General features: G+C 38.4%; 2 protein-coding genes across 11 annotated transcripts in view; one reads left to right on the top strand and one right to left on the bottom strand.

Moving 5' to 3' along the window:
* The first annotated feature begins 2,697 nt into the window (after nt 1–2,697).
* On the top strand, nt 2,698–18,070 carry nkx1-2b (NK1 homeobox 2b). 2 transcript variants are annotated; one of them, XM_088344348.1, is made up of 4 exons: nt 2,698–2,706; nt 4,680–4,967; nt 6,701–6,902; nt 16,828–18,070. In XM_088344348.1, exons 2-4 carry the CDS (start codon nt 4,689–4,691, stop codon nt 17,568–17,570), a joined length of 1,224 nt encoding a protein of 407 aa, XP_088200474.1. In that variant the 5' UTR covers nt 2,698–2,706; nt 4,680–4,688; the 3' UTR covers nt 17,571–18,070. The 2 variants fall into 2 exon arrangements, with proteins under 2 accessions (XP_088200474.1, XP_088200473.1); XM_088344347.1 differs by lacking the exon at nt 2,698–2,706 and having other exon boundaries at nt 4,380–4,967.
* Nucleotides 18,071–23,027: 4,957 nt separating this feature from the next.
* The window catches only part of uvssa (UV-stimulated scaffold protein A), a 104,657-nt gene continuing 102,638 nt past the window's right edge, over nt 23,028–25,046 (bottom strand). For 8 of the 9 annotated variants that reach the window (XM_088344084.1, XM_088344082.1, XM_088344081.1 and 5 more), the window contains 2 exons: nt 24,934–24,993; nt 23,028–23,443 (listed from right to left, as the gene is read on the bottom strand). In XM_088344084.1, coding sequence (XP_088200210.1) covers nt 23,356–23,443; nt 24,934–24,993 — 148 coding nt within the window. In that variant the 3' untranslated portion in view covers nt 23,028–23,355. Of the gene's footprint in view, nt 24,994–25,046 lie in introns of all 9 variants that reach the window. The other variant, XM_088344080.1, reaches the window with a different exon arrangement.

Raw genomic sequence — 25,046 nt, 5'->3', positions numbered from 1 at the left:
GCTCAACGCTATGCTGACCTCGAGGATCTTCACACAAAACATGCTCAATTGGTACGCATGGGATCAGAGGTTTTCCGGCTCACAGAAAAGCAGCAAGAAAAATGGGGGAACCCGCACGTGCAAAAGGGGAACTGGAACATGTCCAGATGCTCAATGCCGAGTTTCAGGGGCCTTTCCCCGAAGCACACCCTAGTGGGTCTCTTTCCCGAGGTCTGGATCTGGGAAACAACCCGGTCACCCAACCACAAGAACCTGAGACCCAAACCAGGTTCCTTAAGACCTCACTTACACTTAGCTGTCAGTGGGTTACAACATCAAGAGGAATTGCCCCTTGGGTCCCCACTGTGCACTCGAGAGACTTAGGCAAACTATGCCTACCCGAACTTTCTCATTCTCACGTGCCGCCGACCACATTGAGAATGGGAGCTTTGGCTACCCTTGATGAGTTGAGACTGTCCCAGACAGCCCATGTTGCGTGCATTCGGAAGATATAAACAGCTGACTTGAAAAGCCAACAGGCAGGTGACCCAGCATTACTCGCAAAGGTTGTGTCAGATCCGATTTCTCACCCCATCACATCTGCTACAGGACCAGTCGACGATGATGTGCAACACCTTGTCAGTGTCAAGCATAGGCTGCGTCTGTTAGAGGGCCTTCTCGTTTATAACTCTCTGGCGCGGCCTACCCTGCGGTGGGTGGTGCCGAACAGCCAAAGTGGGGTATTGTTAACATATATGCCCACGATACACTATACGCCAAGGGCTCAGAGCTACTGTCGCAGCACTCCAGCCAGTGGCCTAATGGCTGCACATACAAAAAGACATGGCAATGTACATTAAAGCGTGTTTGGTTTGGTGCCAGTTTGAACCGTCTAATCCAAACCACAGAGCGTAGCTACAACAACGTGGTGTTAGCCAGGTCTGATGATGGACATAATTAGAGATTAAGAGAAGCTAAGCCCATTAATTTATGTTTGTTAGAGTCGGGGCTGGTCGTGTGATTGGTATAATAATTTAGCATTGTTATTTTACATGTCATGTTTCCCTCTTGCGGTCTTATGACTACCCAAATTAAACAATTGAACTAGATTTTGTGGATTAGTGTGCATAGTGGCGCGATTTACACTTTGATGACCTAGTGTTGTATCCAGTACCCACTGACACTTGCGCATACGAAATAGAAATATCCGAATTATTGAATGATGACCAAATTCAGTTTGACCCCGAAACATCCTATTTGATTCAATTAAAGGGAAGCCAAGCTATTGACATCACTACCATGGACAACACATTAAAAACTATCCGGGCCGCCCTCCTGGGCCCTAGACCACCTTTGTACCATTCTTGGTCATCTGTCGACGCTGTCCTCATTGTTCTGATTACCCTCGGGTATGGCCTGACCCTCGGAATGGGGCTGTTTCAGCGAACCCGGACATTGAGACCGCTGATACAAAGACATCGTTCCTACCTCACTCGCAATTCCGCCGGGATCCCAAAGGCCCAAACGAATTTGAATTTGAATTTAAATATGAGGGACCTCGCTACTGAGAACCTCCTAACTGCCAACATCTCCCACCCTCCAAAGGTCACGCCTGGTAGTCAACAGAGATCTTTGTTGGCTTGGAAAACAACTTGCTCAGAGTAATCTCCTTGTTTCTCCATAACCCTTAGTTTTTTTCGGGTTGCATTAGTTTGCTTAGTGTAGAATGTGTCGGCTTAATCGTTTCCTTTTCTGATTCCCTACTCCCATCTTTACCACACCTTCGCGCTGAACCTTGCCCTCAAGAGTCCTATAACACACCTCCCAGTAGTGACCCTGTTGGCAATAAAAAGGGGGTGGGAAGAACCAGGAGCCTGTTGTTTGTCACCACAAGGTACACCGCTCCTGCCCAGATGAATGCCTACAAGCTGTGACAAAGAAAAGCAACTTAACGGGCTTACCCAACGAGTGCCTCCAAGCGGTAACAAAGAAGAGCAACCAAAAACACTTCTCTGTGAGACTTTAATGGTGGATTCCTGAAAGCTGTGCCTAGGAATGGCACCCCAAAAAGACCTCCCTGACAGACATTCTTGGAGGAGTACTGCAAGCTGCACCCAGAGATGCACCCCCCAGAGGATTTCCTTGCGGGGGGGTTGCAAGTGGTACATAGGAGAGACACCCCAAGCAGACTCTCTGTGCTGGACTGTTACAGGCAACCTGAAGAGCTGCCTCCTTCAGCAAAAGGGGAGACTGTAGAGCAAATAAGCCCAGCACAAAATTGACTTCAGAACCTATTTATGAATGGATTATGGATGGAATGACTGCGTCCCCTTTTGGACCGTTTCCAAACGTACTAATTACCATGTACCATAATGAAATCTAATAACATTAAGTTTGAATGTGATTAAAACATCCAAGGCAATGTATTGATAAAATAATGTTCTCACCATACGTAATTATGTTGATTGGATGGGCATTCTCAAGTCCAGAACATTACGCAAATTTCCCACTTTTTTGGCTTTTGTTGATATGGACTCATTTTGTTGATATTGAGTGCTTTGAAGCAGGGTGAATTCAATCTTTCAATTGTAGCGACTGCTCATCTTTTGCTTTTTGTTTAACTTATTTCAATTTATATGTTTTTTGCCCATTTTGTAGAAGATCTGTGTCTAAATTGGACTAAATATATTTGTAAAAAGTTTTATTTAATTTGATCATTTATTTAAAGTACTGAGGAGATAACATTTTGACCCCTTAACGTTCCTGTAAAATTCTCCTTAAATCCCAATCAAAGACGCATGCCAAGTTAACTGAATGCTGTTCTTGAACCATCTGGAGAATATGTACCCTTTTGGTTTCTTTTGAAAGTTAACAAGCTGAAGTTTTGTCCCAAACTAAGATAATCACTGCATGTGCTACTAACATTGAGTAATCTGAATTAGAACACACAAAACTAGAATGTTTTTAATTTCGACTGATTTATTTTTTGCATTTAAATGCCGGCATATGAGTGTAGCATGGGCATTTAAGCTGGAAAACAGGTGAGACAATATTTTTGAAGCCTTACCTGGCACCTTGGGAAATTTGATCACGATCTGAAAAACTATACATTGGATTTTAAACATTTTTCCAAAGGTAGGTCTAGGCGTTTCTAAATGAGGCCATTTGGAGACAAGCAGTTTTCAACAATGAGATCTTTGTACACGTGTATTTTACTTTGGCCATTTTTTTAGACATTGTGAAAGAGTTTTAAACGTTTGAATTCACTGTCCAGAAGTCAATCAAAGTTTGTGTAAAATGGTGCATAAAAATGAAGCACTAGTGACCTTACGCACACTTGTCCAGGGTTTAATTTGAATACAAGAATGACATCTTCATGTCTATATTATCAGAATTTCATTGGCTACCCAATGTGTCAGTCATCATTTGATAAAGTTATTCAACGGTTAAGAAGGCCGGTCTTTTTTAACAATACAGGCCCCGTATAGGCTAATGGGGGCTGTGAACAGTTAAAAAAAGCCCTCAATTGGCCCAAAAAGATGTCAATCACAAATTCAACCTGAATCGATTGTTAAGGATTAGTACAGTATATATTAAGGACAGTATATATTTCATTTTTTTGCATTTTCAGGGTTTTGTCGTGTTGTTTGGCTCTGAATTTGTTCAGTCTGTAAAGATCTAAAATTGTTTTTTATTCAACAGATTTGTTGGTAGATCTGTGGATATTTTAATTTATATTTTGTGTGTTTTGCAGAGATCCCTTGCAGAACACACGAAATTACTAATCATTAAATAGTTTGATGCATAATGTTTTTATGATTATTGATAATATATCATCAAAACAAATCTGAGGAGCCAATTGGTATCTAAAAGAGCTCTTCTAGTGAGCCGAGCCGAAAGAGACGCTCCTTGAAAAAGAGAACGATTTCCAATGATTAGTCTTATAAACTTGTCCACTTGGATGCGACAGAAGGGGGCAGTAATGCTTCACATGACAACACGTTAATGAGGACTGGAGTCACTTCCACACTTTTCTTCTTCATTTAAAAGCGGGGTATATCAAGGCAGGTGCGAGGAACACGGCAAAGGTAATAATTTCAAGCATTTTAAGCATATAACCCAAAATTCAAGCATTTTCCGGACCTTGAAAAAAACAAAATTAAAATTCAAGCACCCGTACGTACCCTGGATTTGGATATTATTTGGCCATTATAAAGGCCTTGCAGGCCCTTACAGCCCACCTATGTTTAAACCGAAAGGTGGCGTAGGAACTCACTCGGTAGGCGGGCTGAGCCCCTCCCTCAAATGTCAGACACCTAGAGCAAACAGAAGACAGCGACAGGGTGATCACACAGAGTTCAGAGTCACTGTGAACAAACCCGAGTTTGATGTCTCTTCAAACAAAACCAGATTAGATTATTTGATGAAATAGTGCGTTTATGAGCGATTGAGGATGACTGCATTTGCTGAAGAAGTGACAACAAAACCTCGCACGCTTATCCATTGATGCAAGATCCCCGATTTAATTCTATGGAAAACTGTGCAAACTCTGGATATTGCCCGGAATCAGCCACCACTTTTATACATCGTGATGGATACGCCAATTTTATGTAAATAACATTAGGTTGATTTAAAAATACGCCTTAGTTTGATTTTATCATTTGCTCTTTAATCTGGATTTCAACTAATGGTCGGTAAAGAATAAAGTCATGAACCGGGACATAGCACTACACGGGGACGCGGTCCAAACTCGTATGAATCGAAGGGAAACCGCCACTTGCCCCATTGCAGGATTTCAGGCTACGTTTACTAGAGAAGAAGCTACTTTTAACGAAGAAGGAGTCCAACCTGCGGTCAGTCCGGATCATTTGGACCCACAGAACCAAGCAAAAAGGATGTTCTGCAGCCTAATGCCGGGGATCAGAGACAGTCATGTACACAACTCGGAACCCGCCCCGACGAACCCGGGACTCGTCCTCCCACAGCAGGTACAGGATTTGCTCCAGCTGTGCGATGGAGTGCGATGAAGTGCGATGGAGTGGATTTCACCAAATCTATTTATCTCATAGAATTATAACAACATTCTGGTCATAATTGGACTGAATTATTGTTTTACATTTCCAATTACGAATCACAAAAATCAACCCAAATTTAAAACAAAATAAAAAATAATAACAATATTATTATTATTATAATTATAATTATTATTAGTATTATTATCTATCCATTATCTGCACTGCTTATCCTCAGTGGGTTTAGGGGGTGCTGGAGCCCATGCTAGCTATCTTCGGGCAGTGGGCGGGAGACTACCTTAACTGGTTGCCAGCAGGTTGCCGGGCATATTATTGCTCATTTTGTGAAGATACGTACTATATATTTGATGACACGCGTCATTATTGAGATTCATCTCATGTCGAGATTACATTATTGTTCCCTTATACGTCAGTAAAGGTTTGATGTCAACACATGACACATTATTTGTCGGAGTGTTCAAATTTAATTATGTTTTTTTTTTATATCAGAAGAAACAGTCAAATGTTAATGCGTTTCTTAAATACATAATCGGAACGTATAAATCATGCAAGCACAAATGTTGCTTAATCCCTCTCATTGAACACCAAGTCCAAATTAATTATTTTGTAATATCATGGTTTATGTAGTAAACGTCGGAATAAATTACATTATTATCTCTAATTACAGCTTACTTCATTGGAAGTTTCATGTCATAGCCACTCATATAATTTGTCTTGGTGCTCAATTCTGATTAGGATTCGATTTTTTTAATTTATGAAGAAATGGGTGAATGTTGTGTGCTCCTAACCCTCCCGTTGTCCTCCAGGTCAAAATGGCCCGCCACTGTGTGCTGGGGGGAAAAACAGTGGAAAAAAACCTAAAGCATATTTTATTTAACTTTGAATGTTATGACTCCAAGATTGGTCCCAACAGTCGAAAAAAATGTAATGTTGTTTTTGATCGCATTTCCATGTAAGCTGTATAAAAAAGTACAAAGATATAATGAGGACAACACAAGGGTTAACGTGAGAATCGGAACATTTACACAAATTGTTCAGCCTCTTCCTTGTCCCTAAGTCCAGGTTGTCCTTTATTTTTTTTTTTATATATTATATTTTAAATTATTTGTGTAATATTTTACATTAAACGCGTACATAAAACAGATAACCCTGTGAAAATTATTGTACTAGAATTTAAATATCCCGTTCGGACCAAGTGTTTCAAAATCATATCAAAAGCCCACACGCACACGTATACACACTCCCAAAATATAAATATACTACAGTAATCATAAAGATCGTGACAACAACGGGGAAAACACACAATACTAATTAAAAATATAATAAAACGTTGCCGTATTCAGATGAAAAAATGAATGATTAATTGATTGTCAAATACAAGATTACAATGAATTCAAAATCAAAATTTCAATAGACAATTTAAGGAAGAAGGTTGGAAGGGACCCGGAGCTTATCTTTTCACATTAATCCAACCATTTAAGTAAATGACAGTGTTAATCAAATCCTGTGTTTGAAAAAATGTTTAGAAAATACTATTTTGATTAAGTTAATTTGTTCTTAAAATGACATTTTTACTATTGCACTTTGACGGACAAGCTCTCCGACTTCATATGTAGTTACAAACAAGTAAATGTTCACTTTGGCGGTGCATTCTGTCGATTGAAGGATTGGGGGTTGTGCTTTGACAGGGTCCCACTGGTCATCGGACTACCTCATTCTCGGTTTTGGACATTCTAGACCCCAACAAATTCACCAGCAGTCGGAAATTGCAAATCCAGCAGACCGACATGCACACGAACGACGGAAGCATTTTACGGGGGCCTAACGGAGAAGGCCGAGAGGGCCCGGAGCCCAATGACGACTTTCACTGCGCGCAGGATTACCACAGCAGTAAGATGTTTTTTTCATCCCTCAATTTATATTATTACATTATTATGAATATTGTACATTTTGATTGTCTTTACCCAGTAAGATAAAGGATACGTTCAAAACAGTTACATTATAGGTTTTTGCTGTGTGAGAATGCACTAATTAGCATTACTTTTCAAGATCTTTGTCAACATATTCTTAACTTATTCAATGTAATTTATTTAATTAACCACTAATGCCTTTTTAAAAGTATATTGAACGTGCTTTCGATTACGGGCAGCGCTAATATAATTGTTCTAAATAAGAAACCGAGCACTTCAGACAATATACATTAAATATTTAATTGAAAGGCCCTCAAAGTACTCATAAAATTGTTGTTCTCATAGAGATTTCAACACGTTACAAACCGTTAGGCTATTATTCTCTTTAATGCTATAGGGTTTTACTTTTTATCAAAAGGGACTTCAAAGGGAAAATACCGTGATTAATAAGTTCATACCATTTTACAAATTTGTATTTCCACATTTAATCTTTTGTTATTCCAAAACTTTTAATGGGACCCCCCACTCTGGTGTCACATTATTATTTGTATTCTTTACAGAAGATTTACATTTGACTTTTACATTTAAAGTATCTCAATGAAGTCAAAAACTGCATTAAATACAATAAGGAAGGGGCAAGTTGTTTTATGTTTAGAAAAAAATATTTGGTTAGAATTTTTTTTATTGCTTAATTGCACAACAATTTTCAATTGCCACAGCCGTTGTTCACCACTGCGGTTTTACCGGTCGGCGTGCGCAATCGGGCGTGTTGAGCATGCCCTGCTGTTTCCAACTAGTTTGTGTCATCAAGGCTTCATTAACAATCATATTTTGAAATAAATACATGGATAAATAACTAAATAAATAAATAAACGCATGCACATTCTAGTGCGTGGATGCGTTTGGGTGTGAGCGTCAGCTTGTTTGCGCGCAAAGCGGAACAAATGTCAAATTCCCCTTTAGGATTAACTTTTAGAACCGATATAGGTTCAAACTTTCCAGTGTTATATAAAATCGTTGTATTTGTTAAAAATATTTTCCACTGAGGCGAAGTTCGTTGATCTTAATTAAAACAGTAATCTAACTGCACGGGGGCAGTTCTACTCTTTTCACATATTGACGAGTTGACTACTAAAAGTCTAAAAATGTCAAAGTAAATTATGCTTGTCGAGATAGCATGTACTTACGAATATTTCACTGGTTCACTTTCTAATTTTTGATTCGTGCAAAAAAAAATTCAATATTTAATAGATGTAACCATTTCGCTCTAAATAAGTAGGCGACTCTGAGTATGTCTTATTTTATAACAAAATAGCCCGTTTCGGTTTTTGTTCAAAATAACATTGTGACAATAAAACGAAGATAATAACACTGTATGAATGAAATAGATGTGACACTTTTTTTTCAGAAGTATGCGACATATTTCCCAAATGACAACACATGGGTCAAATATTTTGGAAAATAACATTTTAAAAATAGCACTAAAAGGAGTACCTAAATGATAGTCGTTCACTTTTGGGTTATTTATTTCACTTATTAAAAGAAAAAATGAAAGGGAACAGAAAGAAGAAACAACTTGAAACATCTGCTCTTATTCTACACAGTCAAGACTCCCAATTACATAGAATCACAGAAAAAATACAACATATTGAATGCAGTCATGGTTTTGTGTTAGACACATACATCATGCGTACAGTATTTTTTTAGTCAATTATTATAGCATTTTTAGATATATTTTTATTTATTTCTATACTTAGTGCTCCCTGCCAAATGTTTAATAACGTTTGAGATTATTTTCAATTTATATTGACCATGACATTTATTGCTACAAAATGTTTTGTTTTATTTTGTGGTTGATCAAGGTTAGCTTTTTGCATGTCGCAAATATGATTCTAAACATTTCCACAACAATTGACATCATAATAAATTTTTTTCTTTCTCAATTTGGAGATTTCTTTCAGCTTCTCCTCAGTACAGAGGAGGATCTAAAGCGATTCTAGTTAGATGTAGCATTCAAAGCCATAAATCTAGCTCCTGCAACTCATTGATCCTGCTTGAGAAAATACTAATGTATTATTTTTCAAGTCCCAAAACAAGTATGACGGCAAGTTTTTGCAATTAATACGTCATATTTGAAAATAGAATAGAATAGAATAGAATATACCTTTATTGTCATTGTTACAAAATAGGTTAACATATTGTGACAACGAAATTGGGCATGACACTCCAGTTTTACACATTCACAGTGAGGTATGAGCCAAGAAGATAAAGGAACAGAGAAGATAAGGTTATAAAACAAGGGGGATAAGGCTACAGTTATAATTTACATGGTATTTACACAAGAAATGTCGGCATGTGGGATGTTACATACAGTGTTATCGTAATATCGTTGGTATCGTAAGGGTTGTGCAATATTGCATTTGGTGCAAAAGTCATCATAGTGCAAAAAACATAGTCAGCATATGCATTGGTGCAAACATAGACATCATAGTGCAGAAAAAGAAATGGTCAGACATTGTGCAAGGTGAGCAGTAACGTAGTGCAGTCGACATGTGCAAGAACATAGACATGAGTACCATTATATTGTATGAGGTAGTGTTGGCACAAGTTTTCAGTTTTTTTGTGCGGTGTCTGTTTTGAGCAGTGAACAAACAGTGCAGTCAGCATGTACGTGAGTACCATTTTACATTCGTGTGAGGTAGTTTTTTGCAAGAGTTTTCAGTTTTTTGTGCGGTGTCTGTTTAGGGTGGTAATGGCTGTGGGGAAGAAACTGTCTCTGAGTCTGTACACTAAATGTGTATAACATTTAGTTTTTTTGTGCATCCTCCAGGGGCCAAAAGTATCTACAAATGTTTATTTTAGGGAATAAACAATACGTTTTGAGTCATCATAGACTAGATTGTTTTTTTCAGATGGTCAATTCTGGCCTGTGGTGGATCATAATGTTCGACACCCTTGATAAAAGTGTTATAATACTCATGTCCAGAAATTCTAGTCACTTAAAATGCGTGCTCTCTGAAGGCATTGAAGAGTTATGATCATCCTTTCTTTGTGTATTGTGGCAACATGTACGGGATGACCACAAAAAACAATTCCAATCCAACGTAAAAAAAAAAAAAAGTCCAGTAAATGGCGTCCACTGTAAAAATGCATTTTTTATATATGTTGAAGAGATTCCTTATAGACCGTTGCAAATGTCACCTGGGATACTGCGTATTTCTTCCTGAATTATGTTAACACATCCTGAATCTTTGGTCCCAGATGAAAAAAATCACAAACTACTAAATCTGGTTATCTTATATGAGGCAAGGGAACCTCACCAAATCTTAAGATGACACAGTTACAGAGCAATTGTCGTACAGCCTTCAGTTATTTTCGCGCCGTGTGTAACATCACCAACCCTAACCCTAACCCATTTCAAGGGACTCGTCCTAAAATGAAAATGTATTTTTTAGTGCACCCCACAGAAGCTTGATATGGATGCAGTAATTAGAATTGTCTTTTTTATAGAATATAGAATATACCTTTATTGTCATTGTTACAAAAAAGGTATATTCTATATTCTATTAAAAAAAAAAGAAAAATCTTTGATAAGAACGTAGTGAACATTGTTTGCATGAGATTAGGTAAATCACTCCGGGATAAAAATGTAATAAGATAGGCAGGGCTTCAAATTGGTAACAATTCACTCGCAAATCCGGCCACATTTACAATGCGTGCGGGTAATAGCTATTAGCTTGCAAAGTGCGAGGTCATTCTGCACTGCGTTTTAACCGCAGCATTCAAAAGCCAGTGTACTCGGCCGGCCGATCCCATTGAAAGAACAAGACAGAGGGTGATGCGATACAGCGCACAAAATAACATTTGCGTTGGATGCAATATGGTTTGGGGAGCTACTTTCTGGTTTGGCCTATGGCACCACGTACACATAACTGGTTTCAACAAATAATCTGCATTTATGAATTCACTTTTCCTTTTTTTTCAATAAATTTGCAATGTATTTGATATGAATTGAAATGCTGAAAGACATGCTGGGGGTGAGACTTGCTACTGGTGTTGAATTGAAGCCTTGACAGGCCCGCTGCCAGACCGGCAAACTGCTGATAAAAACGTCGTGTCTTCACTATGTCCCCAGGTAACTGAAATACTCGCAACATCTAGGACCGTACAGTGAATCCAACGGTGTAAATTATTTACTCCAAAACACACGATAATGCCGACAGGTTTAAAAATCCACCTAAAGGCAATCCTGCATGGTTTGACGATCCTTGTAATCAGTTTGTTTCACTCCATAATTTGCGTTTGAAAATAAACACATTCGTCAGATGATTTCCAATATGGCCATTAGCCTTTGACCTTTTGATTGACACCACTCTCAGACAAATGCAAGCTTTTTTCATGGCTCTTAGTTAATATGACAACGTATAAGGGCCTGCATTGAATAAAAACTACATAATCTACAGTACTTAGTCTCCAAAAATCTTTAGCCAATGATGACCAATTCAAATAGGATTGACTTATTGGTCAGCCAATAAAATTCCCAACATAGTTTTACTCAATTTCACTGTATTCAAATCAGAGCAGAAAATAAATGTGCTTCAATGCAACCAGAGACCCATTTGTATGCGTGATTATCATGCGCATGTGTGCGCAAACATGGATTGACCTCTGGAAGAAGTCAAACATTTACAACATACAGTACAATAATGAATAATAACAATAATAATGCATTTGATTTAAAAGCGCCTTTCAGGCCACCCAAGGACACTGTACAGACAATAAAAAAGTACAATTTAAAAAAGTTGTAAGCAAAGTAATAAATAAAAACAAGACATAAAATCATAAGAACTAAGGAAATGGAAATGTTTAGTTTTCGGATTGGGATTAAATGAATTGCCCCCACCCCCCCGCCAAAAAAAAATAAAAAATCGGGCGAAAATAAAAACCTTCTAATTCTGTTTGTTCCAACTTAAATTACTCAATGCTAGTAGCAATTGCAGTGATTTTCAGTTTGGGACCATAATTTAGAGGACATAGGACAACAATCAGTCGTATACTGCACAAATCTGGCCTTGATGAAAGAGTGGCAAGAAGGAAGCAATTTCTTAAAGATATCCATTAAAAATGTTGTTTAAAGTTTGCCACACGCCCCCTGGGAAACACACCAAACATGTGGAAGAAGGTGCTTTGGTCAGATGAGACCAAAATCAAATGGTTTGGGCCTGTTTTCCTTCAGCAAGGACAGGGAAGATGGTTAAAATTGATAGGAAAATGGATGGAGCCAAATACAGGACCATTCTGGAAGAAAACCTTTGGAGTGCGCAAAAGACCTGAGACTGGGACGAAGATTTGTCTTCTGGCAAGACAATGATCCAAAACATAAAGCAAAAGATACAATGGAATGGTCCACCCAAAACATATGAAGGTGTTAGAATGGCCAAGTCAAAGTCCAGACCTCAATCCAATTGAGAATCTGTGGAAAGAACTGAAAACTGCTGTTCACAAATGCTTTCTATCCAACCTCACTGAGCTCGAGTTGTTTTGCAAGGAGGAATGGGCAAAAATCTCCTTTTCTCGATGTGCAAAACTGATAGAGACATACCTCAAGCGACTTGCAGCTGTAATCGCAGCAAAAGGTGGCACTACAAAGTATTAACACAATGGAGCTGAATAATTTTGCACACCAACTTTATTTTTTCATGTGTTAAAAAAGTTTAAAATATCCAATAAAGTGTGTTCCACTTCATGATCGTGTCCCACTTATTGTTGATGCTTTACAAGAAATTACAGTTTTGTATCTCCATGTTTGAAGTCTGGCAAAAGGTCACAAAGTTCAAGGGGGCCAAATAGTTTCACAAGCCACTGTTGGTAGGTGGGTGGGTAGGTAGGTAGGTAGGTAGGTAGGTAGGTAGGTAGGTAGGTAGGTAGGTAGATAAATTATGGGTTGAAAAAAATATTTGAGAAAAGTCAGATATTTTATCAGAGCTTTTCTTGTGGAAAACCTGATGTGAGCCACCCTATCTTAGCTCCTGTGCTTAACCAAGTACTGTAAATTGAGTCTGAGAACCCTACTGTTCTTCAACACCAGACAAGCTAACCAACTGGACCGCATGATATCTTTGATTTTTTTGTAATCAAAGGTTAAGACCACATTTTTGTACATGCATTTCTTAATGGTTCCTTGTGTAATATTTCACTACTAGATGGCACTGTATGTAAGTATTGTGAACAAAAAACAGTGTAAAATGAGCACAGCATAGCAGCAAGATGCCAGACTTATGTTTATAAAAAATAACATTAGTATGATAGTTCATGTATTTCCTATTACAGTGGAACCTCGGTTTTCAAACGCCTCTCAGTTCGAACAAATCGGAGTCCGACCAAAATTTTTGAGAAATTCTTCGCTGTTCGGTCAAAAAATCTGAGTTCAAACGCCGGTAATGCGTGAGTGCGTACGCTAGGATGCGATGCTGAGCGGCGTACGGGTGTAGATCGCTCTTTTCGTGACCGACTGTTACGCTTTTAATATAGGTGTGTGTTTTAGCCTCTAATTATGCCTCTGAAAAAAGTCAGTGCAAGCAGCAAAGTTGCTAATGGTGAAAAAAGAAAAGTAGTGCGTACAACTATTGCATTTAAGAAAGAAATAATAGCACCACCGTCCACCTGCGCCTTCTGCTGACCACCACAAAGGTAAGAAATCCTATTCATAATTCTTTTCTTTATCTTTTTTTAAATTTTTACACGTTCATGTTAGCGTAATCTTTCGTACGGAAGATTACGATAACGCGAACATACGATTAGCCGGGGTTAGCTTTGTTTACGTTGAACATTCGAGGTAAACATTCAGGGTGTTGTAACGGTGCCCAACTTTCAGGGTGTTGGAACGGAGCCCCCTTTCCAATGAACCGCTCACCACTTGTTGTGGAGATCCGGGTGCTAAATGACTTGTAAACGACCTGATTTTTTTATTTTTACACTTTCATGTAATCTTTCATACGGAAGATTACGATAACGCGGACGTACGATTAGCCTCGGTTAGCTTTATGTTTACGTTAAACATTCAAGGGAAACATTCAGGGTGTTGGAACGGATTTAAACGATTTACATTATTTTTAATGGGAAAAATGATTTCGGTGATCAAACAAATCGGTTTTCAAACAGGGTTCTGGAACGGATTATGGTCGAGAATCGAGGTTCCACTGTATTAAAATTGGTTAAAACATTTTTTTGACTGAATGACGTTTTTTGTGCCACTAGGAGGCACTAAATATTACACACTGTCCCTTTAAGGTAAAATATTACTTTTCAGACTAATATGGCATAAGATTTAGCACACATGAGGCTGCATCAATGCTAAATGCAGAATTCAAACATCCACACATCAATGTTCAGCTCATTCGTCAAATGAACACACATCTGAAGCATTCCTGGGGGATTAGCTTATATTTGTCAATATTAATAATTTAAGGTCCATTGAGGACAAATACAAAGGTACAAGGTGATGGAAAAGGTCGCAGATAGCCATCTCTGATTGAAAACATGATCAGCATAATTCTAATAGAGCCTATTGTGCTGAGATCAGCATCTTAGGTGAGTTTGACTTGTTTACAATATACTGTATGCATGAACTGAGTTTTTAAAAGTCACTACAGTAATTAATATTTGTGGTTATAACTCAATGAGTGAAGGACATAAATTTCATGTTAAAGACTAACAGTATTTTCTCAATCGAAATGTGAGGTTATTGGCTGGATTGAACCTTTACATGATTATTCTAAAAGTATTTTGCAGACTGAGCTAAACACTGCAAATAAATACACTGTACAGAAAATGTTTTGTGCGCTGAATTCATTACTGCATGTATGTTGTTCCTTGCAGTTGCTGAAGCCAATCGCTATGCTTGGAGGTTATTGCCAGCATTACCCCAATCATGTATAACGCTGGCCTCCATCCATTCCAATGAGCAATCCCCGCTCGATATCAGTCTTACATATCTTTAAGCGTTCAATGTATTATGTTGGACCAAAGGGCTTAGGTAATGTACCCTCTTGCGTTGCCTATGCCATGTAAGTGGTCACAGTTCAGGTGGGCTCGATATGCGGGAAGCAGGAAATGTGGCTTGCCTGCTCAGAAAATAACATTGTTAAGTTAACAAAACCCAATTTTAATGTAACAAATCAACTGTTCCCAAAAAAACATCTAAGAAAGTGTCAAAAAAAGAAACCTTTTATGGCAATGAGACAACTGCAAATGAATAGAAAACCAGGAACTAAATACACATGGCCTGATGGGACAAAAGATGAGCACCTGGACAAAACACCCATGGACAAGGTGATAGCTAATACCAGGTAGGAAACAACACACGTGTGGGGGGAAAAAAAAAAAAAAAGTAAAAGTGGCTGACAAAACCTTTTGCTCTTTGCCAAAGGCTTGCTTGCTTCGAAGGGGTCCAACCTTTTGTTTTTAAACAGTTCCACTAGGTTAAAGATCGAATCTTAGGGGGCAGAACTAGGCTTTTAACTAGGAGAAGAAAGTTTGAGCACGTTACCCCAATTTTAGCTAACCAGCATTTGCTCCGTTACCCTAACATGTGATCTTAAGGTTCTGTTGGTATTATACAAAACCATGCATGGACTTGCTCCCTCATATCTTTCAGATTTAATTTCCCCCTATGTTACGGTCCAGTGCCTTCATTTTCAAAATGCCTGTCTACTAGTGATCCCAAGAGCCAAGAAGAGATCCGCAGGTTCGACAGCGTTCTCCATTTGGGCCCCGGTTTCGATCTGCAATCTCAGTAAAACTGTTTAAATCTAGGCTTAAAACACACTTATAATCTATAGCTTATGAATGACCTACAGTATATTTCATGAAGACAATACCTGTGTATTGTTTGATTTTCATACATTGCAGCCTGGTCATCCTGGAAGACGGATTACCTGCTCAAGGGTTATTCAATTTCCTCATATTGTAGTTTTTGAGTATTTCCTTGCTCTCATGTAAGTTTTAGATGAGGGGATGGTGTACTTATACACTAGTCTGCAATTATGAAATGAAATGATCTGCATTTATATTGCGCTTTTCAAGTCCAGACTTCCCAAAGCGCTTTACATTGTGCTTCACATTTCCCAATAGCGGCCGTGCAGCCATGTGAGGCGCTAACCTGCTTATTGGGGGTATTAGGGGTTCAGTGTCTTACCCAAGGACACTTTGACATGTAACACGGAGGAGCCGGGATTCGAACTGCGATCTCTTGATCCCAAGACAAGCGCTCTACCTCCTGAGCCACTGCCGCCCCTTATCTGTTGTCAGTGCAGCCCGTTAAGACTCCTTGTGATTAGGAACTATACAAATAGTCATGACTTTAAACCGATAAAATATACTGTATTTCCTTGTGCAGGTTATCTTTTCAAGTTAACAGCAATAAGTGATTGCAATAACAATCACTTTGTTAGATTATTTCCCCTTAGCCATAGTTTGTGACACCGGTGACATTTTGAAAAGCCAGCTAGCTAGTGTTCAGATGCTGAATCGGAATCTGATTGACTAAATCAACAGGGTAACTGGTACACAGTCATCAGAATTTTTTGTGAAGGCTTTCAGGTAGATTTGGGACTAGCAAAAAAGAATGGCTGAAACTTGATTAGTTGTATGCTTAAATATGAAAGCAGACATCTGTAAGCAGTGCAACCATAACAAAGCAATGAAAAGAAGCTGACAGACTATTTGGAATAATTTAAGTATTGATGGACGAAATATAATTGCATGACATGATTCTGATATATTTTAAGGCCAGCAGAGAAGGCCCTAACGCCCCACGACTTATATACTGTACATTTACTTCTACTACATTACCATTTGTGTCTTACCTTCTACAAATATGTAATATTCATTGTTATATCTTTCAGAAAACCTCGGGTGCAGAAGTTCAGATAGAGATGACCTGGACAGAAATTGCAGCCCAGAGCCCGAGGCAGCAGATGGTGCCTACAGCAGTGAGGAGAGCAGTTCAGCACTGCACTTTGGTAGGGAAAGAGATATTGACCAGCAAAGCCTTCAGGACCAGACCAAACAGACAAAGAGCACCAAAAAAGGCCCCTCAGGCCAGATCGCCAATGATCAGCCCAACGGGAGCCAATGCTCGCAAGGAAAATCCAAGAAAAAACGTTCAGGGTCTGATTCCAAGTCAGGGAAACCTCGCCGAGCTCGTACTGCTTTCACCTATGAGCAGTTAGTTGCGCTGGAGAACAAGTTCAAGTCCACAAGGTACCTGAGTGTGTGTGAGCGGCTCAATCTGGCGCTGTCACTCTCCCTCACAGAAACACAGGTGAAGATTTGGTTCCAGAACCGTCGGACAAAGTGGAAGAAACAGAATCCTGGTGCAGACACTTCAGCTCCCTCCAGTGGAGGTGGTACTGTTGGTACTGGGGGAGGACTAAGCGGTGCCCTTGGCAACCTCAGTCCAATCAGTACATCACCTCCAATCAGCGGACACCTCACCATGCACACGGCCTATGCATCGGGCCACCATCACCCCTCTGCGGGCAGCCTGGTCCAGCTGCCTTTCCTCACTACCAGCCATGTTCTATCCCCATTCATGCTCGGGTCACAGACCTATGCTGCACCAGCCTTCTATAACTCCCATCTGTAGATACAGTGGTACCTCTTCATACGAGCTTAATTCGTTCTAGAATCATGCTCAAATAGCTCGTTTTACCAGTACATTTTCCCAATACAAAGTACTATAATCCCTCGAGTATTGCGGTTAACGGGGACTAGAACCCTCATTGAAAAATGAAAACCCACTAAGTAATTTCACACTTATATAAAAGCCCCCACGGGTCTAACTTATCTCGAGATGACATCCTTACCGACTGAGAGAAGACAACCGTAACAAAATAACTATAGATCTACAAATGAAAACCGAGAATACAATATTGCAGTTGAATAAATGGTCTTTATAGTCATTATAAAAAAGTAAAAAAAATACGATGGCTTCTCCTTTCAGAGTAAGAAAAATAAAGTGATTTAGAGAGCGGCTGGCTAGCTGCACGCTAACATCTGGGAACCTCGACTTCAGACAAGTCTCTGCAATGATTAAAATACAATCGTACTACAAAGTAGCAGTTTTCACCAAGTTGTAGCTCCAGGCCAGCCGTTTCATGAGTAATGGATTTGGGATTGGTTATAAACAGGCTTGGTAGGGGTAGCTTAATCGTTCATTGACCAAGGATCATACAGCCCGTCTGGAGTTTTTTTTTTTTTTGGTCCATCAACGAGTCAGAAATAATATTTTGAGGGAATACTTTTGGCCCTTTTTCCAGAACAATCAAAACTTTCAATATCTGGCAATATCTACTATAAGAGTGTGTTAAGAAAATGTACAAAAAAATTTAAAATGAGAAAATGGACGTGGATTATTCAGGATTATAACGATGTAGAGACTGAAACTGAACACAACAACATACACTGTAAATGCCAACTGTTATAAATATATACAAATATGTTTTTAAGCGTTGCACTCTCAGTTGTCCACATATTTCACTGGATCTCTAGCGTCAACTCGGATTCTGAATCCTCTCCAGTACAGAGGTGGATGGTGTCGATCCTAAAAGACAGGCATTTGGATGAATGAATGAATGAAAACTTTATTCAAACATTAAAATAAAAACAGAACAAAAACAATAACTCAACAACAAAATAATATTACATAATATGTTCGAAAAGGGGTAGTCAGAAGCAAATGCTTATATTCCCTCCCCCTTCATCTTCCCTATTAAACACACCAATTATATAACAACAATTGTAATACTATTAATAATAACAGTTATGGCATAACAACAGCAACAATAACACAAAGTTAATCATAGTTTCAGACACACTCGTATCACTCATACCTGATTTTCTTCATCCCTGTATTCCGCCAGGAATGTTTTTTTGTATTTAAATTTGTACAAGTATAGATGGACATTGTTTGATCTTGTCTTGCAAACCGTTTCAGAGCTTGACTCCACACACAGACACACACATACTTCTCCTGGTGGTTCTCACCTTTGGGATCGTGAATTCACTACAGCATTTGTTAAGTCTTGAAGGAAGGCAACTAATGGAATGGTAAGTACAGACACTGCCCTACTTACGAACGTGATGGGTTCCGGACAATCGTTCGTAAGTTGCTTCAATGCTATATTTTGTATGTTTAAGGTTTATATAACTACTGTATGTTTAAGTCTTGTATAAGTAATCTGTATTGTTTTGTACTAAAAAAATAAACATTTCATAAAAAATATGTTCTATAAAGATAAAAAAAAGTTAAATTTAACTTACATCTGGAAGATGGGCTTCAAGAGGACCGCCTCCGTGGTAGAGAGTGGACGAAAAAAAAGCGATCCAATTATTTTCTCAACCGCATCAAGCCTTTATTGCACTTTACTTTCAAAAGAAACTGCTCGCGTCTTCTTTACACATTACAGACGCTACTCTACTTACAACCATTCGACTTACGATAAACGGTCCATGCAAACATTTTTTTCGGGACGTCGAAAAATATCCGGACATTGCTGTAAATTAGATTTTGTATTGTGTGCACATTTTTCCGAGTACAGGACATTACCGTAATCTATTCCTCCCTGCCACGTTGTGGGTACTACTTAGATTTTAGTGAAATCAAAGGTTTTATCTTTACTTTCAGGAATCGTTTCAATTTTCTTTTACTCCAACGGTCGCTAAGTTACAGTAAATTAAATAGGACTTGTCAATGGGAGGCCCCGACACCCCCATAAAGGGTTAAAGAGTTGTTTAGCTGTAACAGTAGGCCGGACCTGCAGCATTGCTATTGCCTCTTCCCTGCGGCCTCAGACTCTTCCCGGACCTGATAACAATCCACGGAGCACCCGCTGGTGATCACTATCTCTTTGCGCTCAGAGTCAATTTAAATGATAAAATTAGTTTCAATGTAACGAGCTGCTAAAGCTACTAGCTGTTGCCATGCTTCCCAGGTTGTTTTGGGTGAACACATTTGTCTTGTGCGCCTACCTTGCTGTCTAACTGACAGCATACACCAGCCTACCACAGTCGCACACAGGCAGTCACACCCACTCAACAAAAGCATGTGATAGTATTTGCTTTGGTCTGTCTGTCTGTCTGCTCACAATGAGATTCACAATATTTTAATATAATATTATATTTTAATATGATATTAGAGAAAATTAAATTCAAACTTAGTGAACCCGAGTGACTAAAGCGACAGGACAGGATTGCAGAGGACTGCACAATTCAATGCTCATCATAAAAGGGGCCTCTGTAATGAAAAACTTACTATTCCGATCACATCCTCCCAAAAACATCCAATTAACCCTAAATAGATATACTGTAGAACACATCTTCCAGATCACTAAAATTGTATGCCTCTGGGACTGGTTTTGTAGTGAACTGGATTTTCCTTCTATAGCAAGCAAAAATTTTGTTCCTAAGAAACATGTATACCGAAATTATTGTGTTTGAAGGTGCTTGTCGTATAAAGGGGTACCACTTTACTTAGACACAGTAGACACATGCACACTCTAAGCTAAGAGGAAATAAATACATGATTTATTGAACTTGGGAAGTTTGATTTTGAGGGGGAGGGCTTTAGGAAGGAATGGCATTATCTTATGTGAAGGCTCTTCCTCTGGCCCTACTTGCAAGTTCATAATCCAACGCTTAATTTGAGTGTCTACTAAAGTTTCAATTTGACAGTAATTTTGATTGAATGTCAATCCTAAAATAGTGTGAATTATTTTAATGCTCCATATTCTGAGTGCTGTCAAGTTCAGACAAGTCATAGTAAATTTGCCCATATTCTGAAGAGGTATTCTGAAAGTTAACTGGACAATGTGTATTATTTGACCATTAAATGTCACTGCATGGTGTAGTACAGGGTATCCAACATGGTGCCTGCGGGCACCGGGTAGCCCCCTAAGAACATCTAAGTAGCTTGCGAGAGGCTTTGAATATAGCTCACCAATGATGGCTCATTGCGATTTTCTAGTAAATATGAGTTGTAGTTAACCTAATGTTTTAGTTTTTGACTTCTAATAATTCAACTTAGTAATACCATAGTAATAACAAGTTATTTTAGAAATGCATTTCAAACTGGTAGCCATTTGTGACAAAGAACAGGTCCCGGGTTCAAAAAGGTTGGCAATCCCTGTGTAGTGCAACAGAAAACAAGATTAAAGAAAAGGAGAAGGAATAATAAAAACTGTGGAGACACAATGTCACCAAAATATATAATTTTACTTTTTGGGGTTCTTGGGTACCCGAGCAGCAAGATAGCAATCATGTCAGCTCCCTTTAGGTGAGGCTCATGTAATGTGAAATAAATGCTGATTTCTAAACTTACAAATATTTAAAATAAATGCACATTAATATGATAGAATATTTTTTATATATGATTTAAATCAATACTGGTTTTATTTAACAATAGGAGGCGTCAAATACTACACAGTGTCCCTGAAATGTTATTAATGAGTCGAGGTATGGCCCGACTTAAGTGTATAGCTATGATAGTGATTGTTTTGCTGGGCCATTTTGGCCTAGAGGTTACAGGCAAACTGATACTCAGCTCGTATATTAATGTTTTTGATAATAAAGAGTGACAAATATCAAAAGTTTGGCAGTGTATAGACATTTTTCATTTTCAGACATTTAGAATAGATTGATAATATTGTAACTATGACTTGTATATACAGTAAACTGTTGGGTTCTAAATAGCACACTAAGTTCAAAGAAAATGAATCTTTTATTTGGTTGTTTCTGAAAATGTGTTCAATCTACTGTAGATGTTTTGAATGCTATCCCCACTGTTACATCAAATCTGTGTTTCACAATGTGTGGTCTGCTACAAACATGGATCCACACTAATTGAGACCTGATAGCCAAAAGCTTCTTGGTGACAATGATGAAAAATGTAATGTTGTGTTTTTAGGACTGTTTGTAGCTTTTTTTAGATCTGGAGTGAAATGCAATGCAGGTTTTGCTACGTTTCACAAGCAGTACTCTACAGGGTGTTCAAAAAGTCTGAGCCACATTTAAAGTCGTATATCTCCTTTCCTGTGGTCTTAAGTTCATCAAAGTTGGGCCATTTTAAAGGTAAATACATCAAATATTGTGTACGGCTATTGAGTTTTTTTTTTGTATTAGTTTATTTTTAGACCCACTAATGACCTTCACTCAAAAAGAAAATGTGTGTTGTGTGTTTGAATTTGCAAAAACTTATTAAGAGACTGTTGTTCAATATGCATTTCGCAGAAAATTTTAAAAGGAGCCGCCAAAAAAGTCAACTGTGAGATGTCATGGTAAATCCCTAACAGATGGGTGCTTATGTGATCTCATGTCCTGGCCACCCAGATCTCAAACTATGCAATTGGTCAACGTGCCCCTTTTAGTACATGAGACGTGGATGAGCTGAGAGTATAAATAACAAAAGCTGTTGCAATTATTGACAAAACAATGCAGGGACGCGGTTGGAAAGAATTTGACTATCGGCTTGATGTGTATCGTGTTTTTAATGCTGCTCACATTGAAAATCTTTGAACATTCCTTGTAAAAAAATGAGATCACAATCTTTCGTAACTTATCAAATGTGGATACATATTCTCAATAGTTTCCGAGATATTCAGTGTCAAAATGTGCCCAGGACTTTTGGAACTCCCTTTACTTTGCCCAATTATTTGAACATTTGGTTCTGAAAGCAAGTTTTTGTTGTGCTACACAAGTGCTACAATGGAGACAGGTAGTTTGATGAGAACAATATGTACAAGTAAGAAGGAGCTGAACAACAGCGTCAAACGCATTTTCTCAAAATTTGAGCTGCTCCCAAAGTAGAGACATTTTAATAGATAAATTTAAGACCTTTGGCACATTTTCAATCCTAATTTCTTACTAAAAACCCTGTTGAAATGTTTTTCCCTCCTATCACCCGTCTGAGCATTGCATCATCTTTTGTCAAGCATGCTCTAAGCTAGTGTTTTTCAATCTTTTTTGAGCCAGGGCATGTTTTTTACATCGGTGAAATTTTGCGGCACATCGCTGACAAAAAAATGTTATAAAATGACACTGAACAGTATGTTTACAATATAATTTATAATAACCCCAGTTTTTACAGCACAGACACTTGACAATGACATAATATTTGCAGAAATTGATTCATAAATGTTTTATAAAATTTTAAATTGTAAAAAGTGACGTTGGATAAATTCTCACGGCACACCCGACTATCTCTCACGGCACACTAGTATGTTGCGGCACAGTGGTTAAAAAAATCACTGCTCTAAGCATACTAAAGACAAAAGGACATTCAGATGTCTGGCACTTGTCCTTTTCCGGGACCCGACCAAGAATTAAGACAAGACCTGGAGAGAAGCAATGCAGTTGAGGCCATTTATTACAAAGTTTCAAAAAGATAAAATCAGAGGGCACTCAGGACCAGTCGATGGGAAGAGTTTCCACCAGAAGGCATGCAAGAATGTTTTGGCCCCTATCCTATAGGAGAAAGGCGTGGATTATACAAAACGTATGTTTACCTTTTTAAATTGTTTGACTTGCGCTGAAAGGAGAATCCCTCCAAATGTGTTAAACTTATATAATAACAATAAAGGCCATTCATTCACAGTCAGAACCCTCTGCCGGACCCAAGTCCTACTAAATATTTGCCGCCAGACCAAAAGGATGTTGCAAATGATATGGTCTCGAGTCGGCCTCTGCTGCATCAAAGTGGTCACAAATTGTACAACACAAAGAAATTGATGGAATTTATTTGCCAACACTTTCTATAATCATTTTGAATCAATTTTAATTGAATTAAACAATTTGTTGTTGCAGCCCAAGTTTGAACACACAATAGTACGATCAAACGGATCTGGGTTGAAATAAAGCAAGAATCTGAAGTAATTCTAATTTTTCTTAGCAACATGTGTTAAAATATTGGACTGCGATTGGTAGTGTTTTACCACAAAGTAGATTACAAAATAAGAGAAATCAAGCTTTTCATTGAAATAAGGTTGAACATGGAAACTTTAACCTTGGTACAGCCAGGTGCATTGCCACTCTGGTGTAATTAAATTGTTTGACTTGGAATGCTAGATTATGTTTACCTTTGACAAAGAAAAGCTGCAAAAGACAAGGTTGTTTATTTCCTACAAAACTGCATTGCCTTGAGAAAAATAATATGAAAGTAAATTAGCATTAAGGCGGCAAAACGAACCACTTATATAAATGCTGTCAAAGTCAAATGGATGGAGGGCTGAATAAAAAATTGAAAATAGTTGACGATACTTCCGAAGATGCCTATACTTCTAGCCACAACTTTATCTTGGAACATTAAAACGAGTTTAAAACCCTAACGTGTAGTCTAACACATAGCTCCTAAAGGTAGCCCTACACCTAACCCAAGCTGTAACCCTAGCCCTAAACCCCATTTCAAATCGTACCTTAGCTCTACCTCTAACCTAATTTGGAACCCTACAATCAATTTACAGCCCTAACATGGATTTCAAACCCTAGTTCCTAGCCCTGATCTTGTTTCCAACCTTTACCCTCGCACTGAACCTATTTTGGAACCCTACATTTGGTTTATAACCCTAAAGTGGAGCTCAAGCCTTAGTTCCTAACCCTAAATCTACACTTTACTCCGGCTGCAACCGAGCCCCAACCCTAATTCAGAACCTTAAATTAAATTGAATATCTTAGAAGGAGCCTATACTTTAGATCCTAACCCTCGCCCCAATCCTATTTTGGAAGCATAAGTGTAAATTAAACAAATATACAAATGTAAGCCTTATCAACGTTTCACACTGTTAAGACTTTTAAAAATTAGTTTTTAGACGTGTTGATACCGATTAAGGCTTTTAATTTAGGCATTAAATTCATTATTCTAAAAACAAAGACTTTTGAAGGATCAGCGGGAACCCTGACTAAGCCTTGAAGACAATTATCAAGTTCAATGGAGTGCATAGTTGAACTGGTTGGAAAACCTTTCGTGCTTTTTGCTGTCAACTCTATTCATCATCTTTGCAACTCTGCGCATGGTGGTCCTACAGGGAAAAACGTAGAGGTTGAGAAAATCAGAAAAAGGTAACATAACACC

Source organism: Urocampus carinirostris, chromosome 9 (assembly GCF_059441175.1).
Source record: "Urocampus carinirostris isolate Australia breed hairy pipefish chromosome 9, RoL_Ucar_1.0, whole genome shotgun sequence".
Classification (NCBI taxonomy): Eukaryota; Metazoa; Chordata; class Actinopteri; order Syngnathiformes; family Syngnathidae; genus Urocampus; species Urocampus carinirostris.
This window is presented reverse-complemented; position numbering and strand designations above follow the sequence as displayed.

Excerpts from the sequence above, each read along its gene's own strand:
- nkx1-2b (XM_088344348.1), top strand. The coding sequence starts at position 4,689 with ATGAACCGGGACATAGCACTACACGGGGACGCGGTCCAAACTCGTATG. Across the intron at positions 4,968-6,700 it reads GACTCGTCCTCCCACAGCAG|GGTCCCACTGGTCATCGGAC; the intron begins GTACAGGATTTG and ends GTGCTTTGACAG. Across the intron at positions 6,903-16,827 it reads CGCGCAGGATTACCACAGCA|AAAACCTCGGGTGCAGAAGT; the intron begins GTAAGATGTTTT and ends TATATCTTTCAG.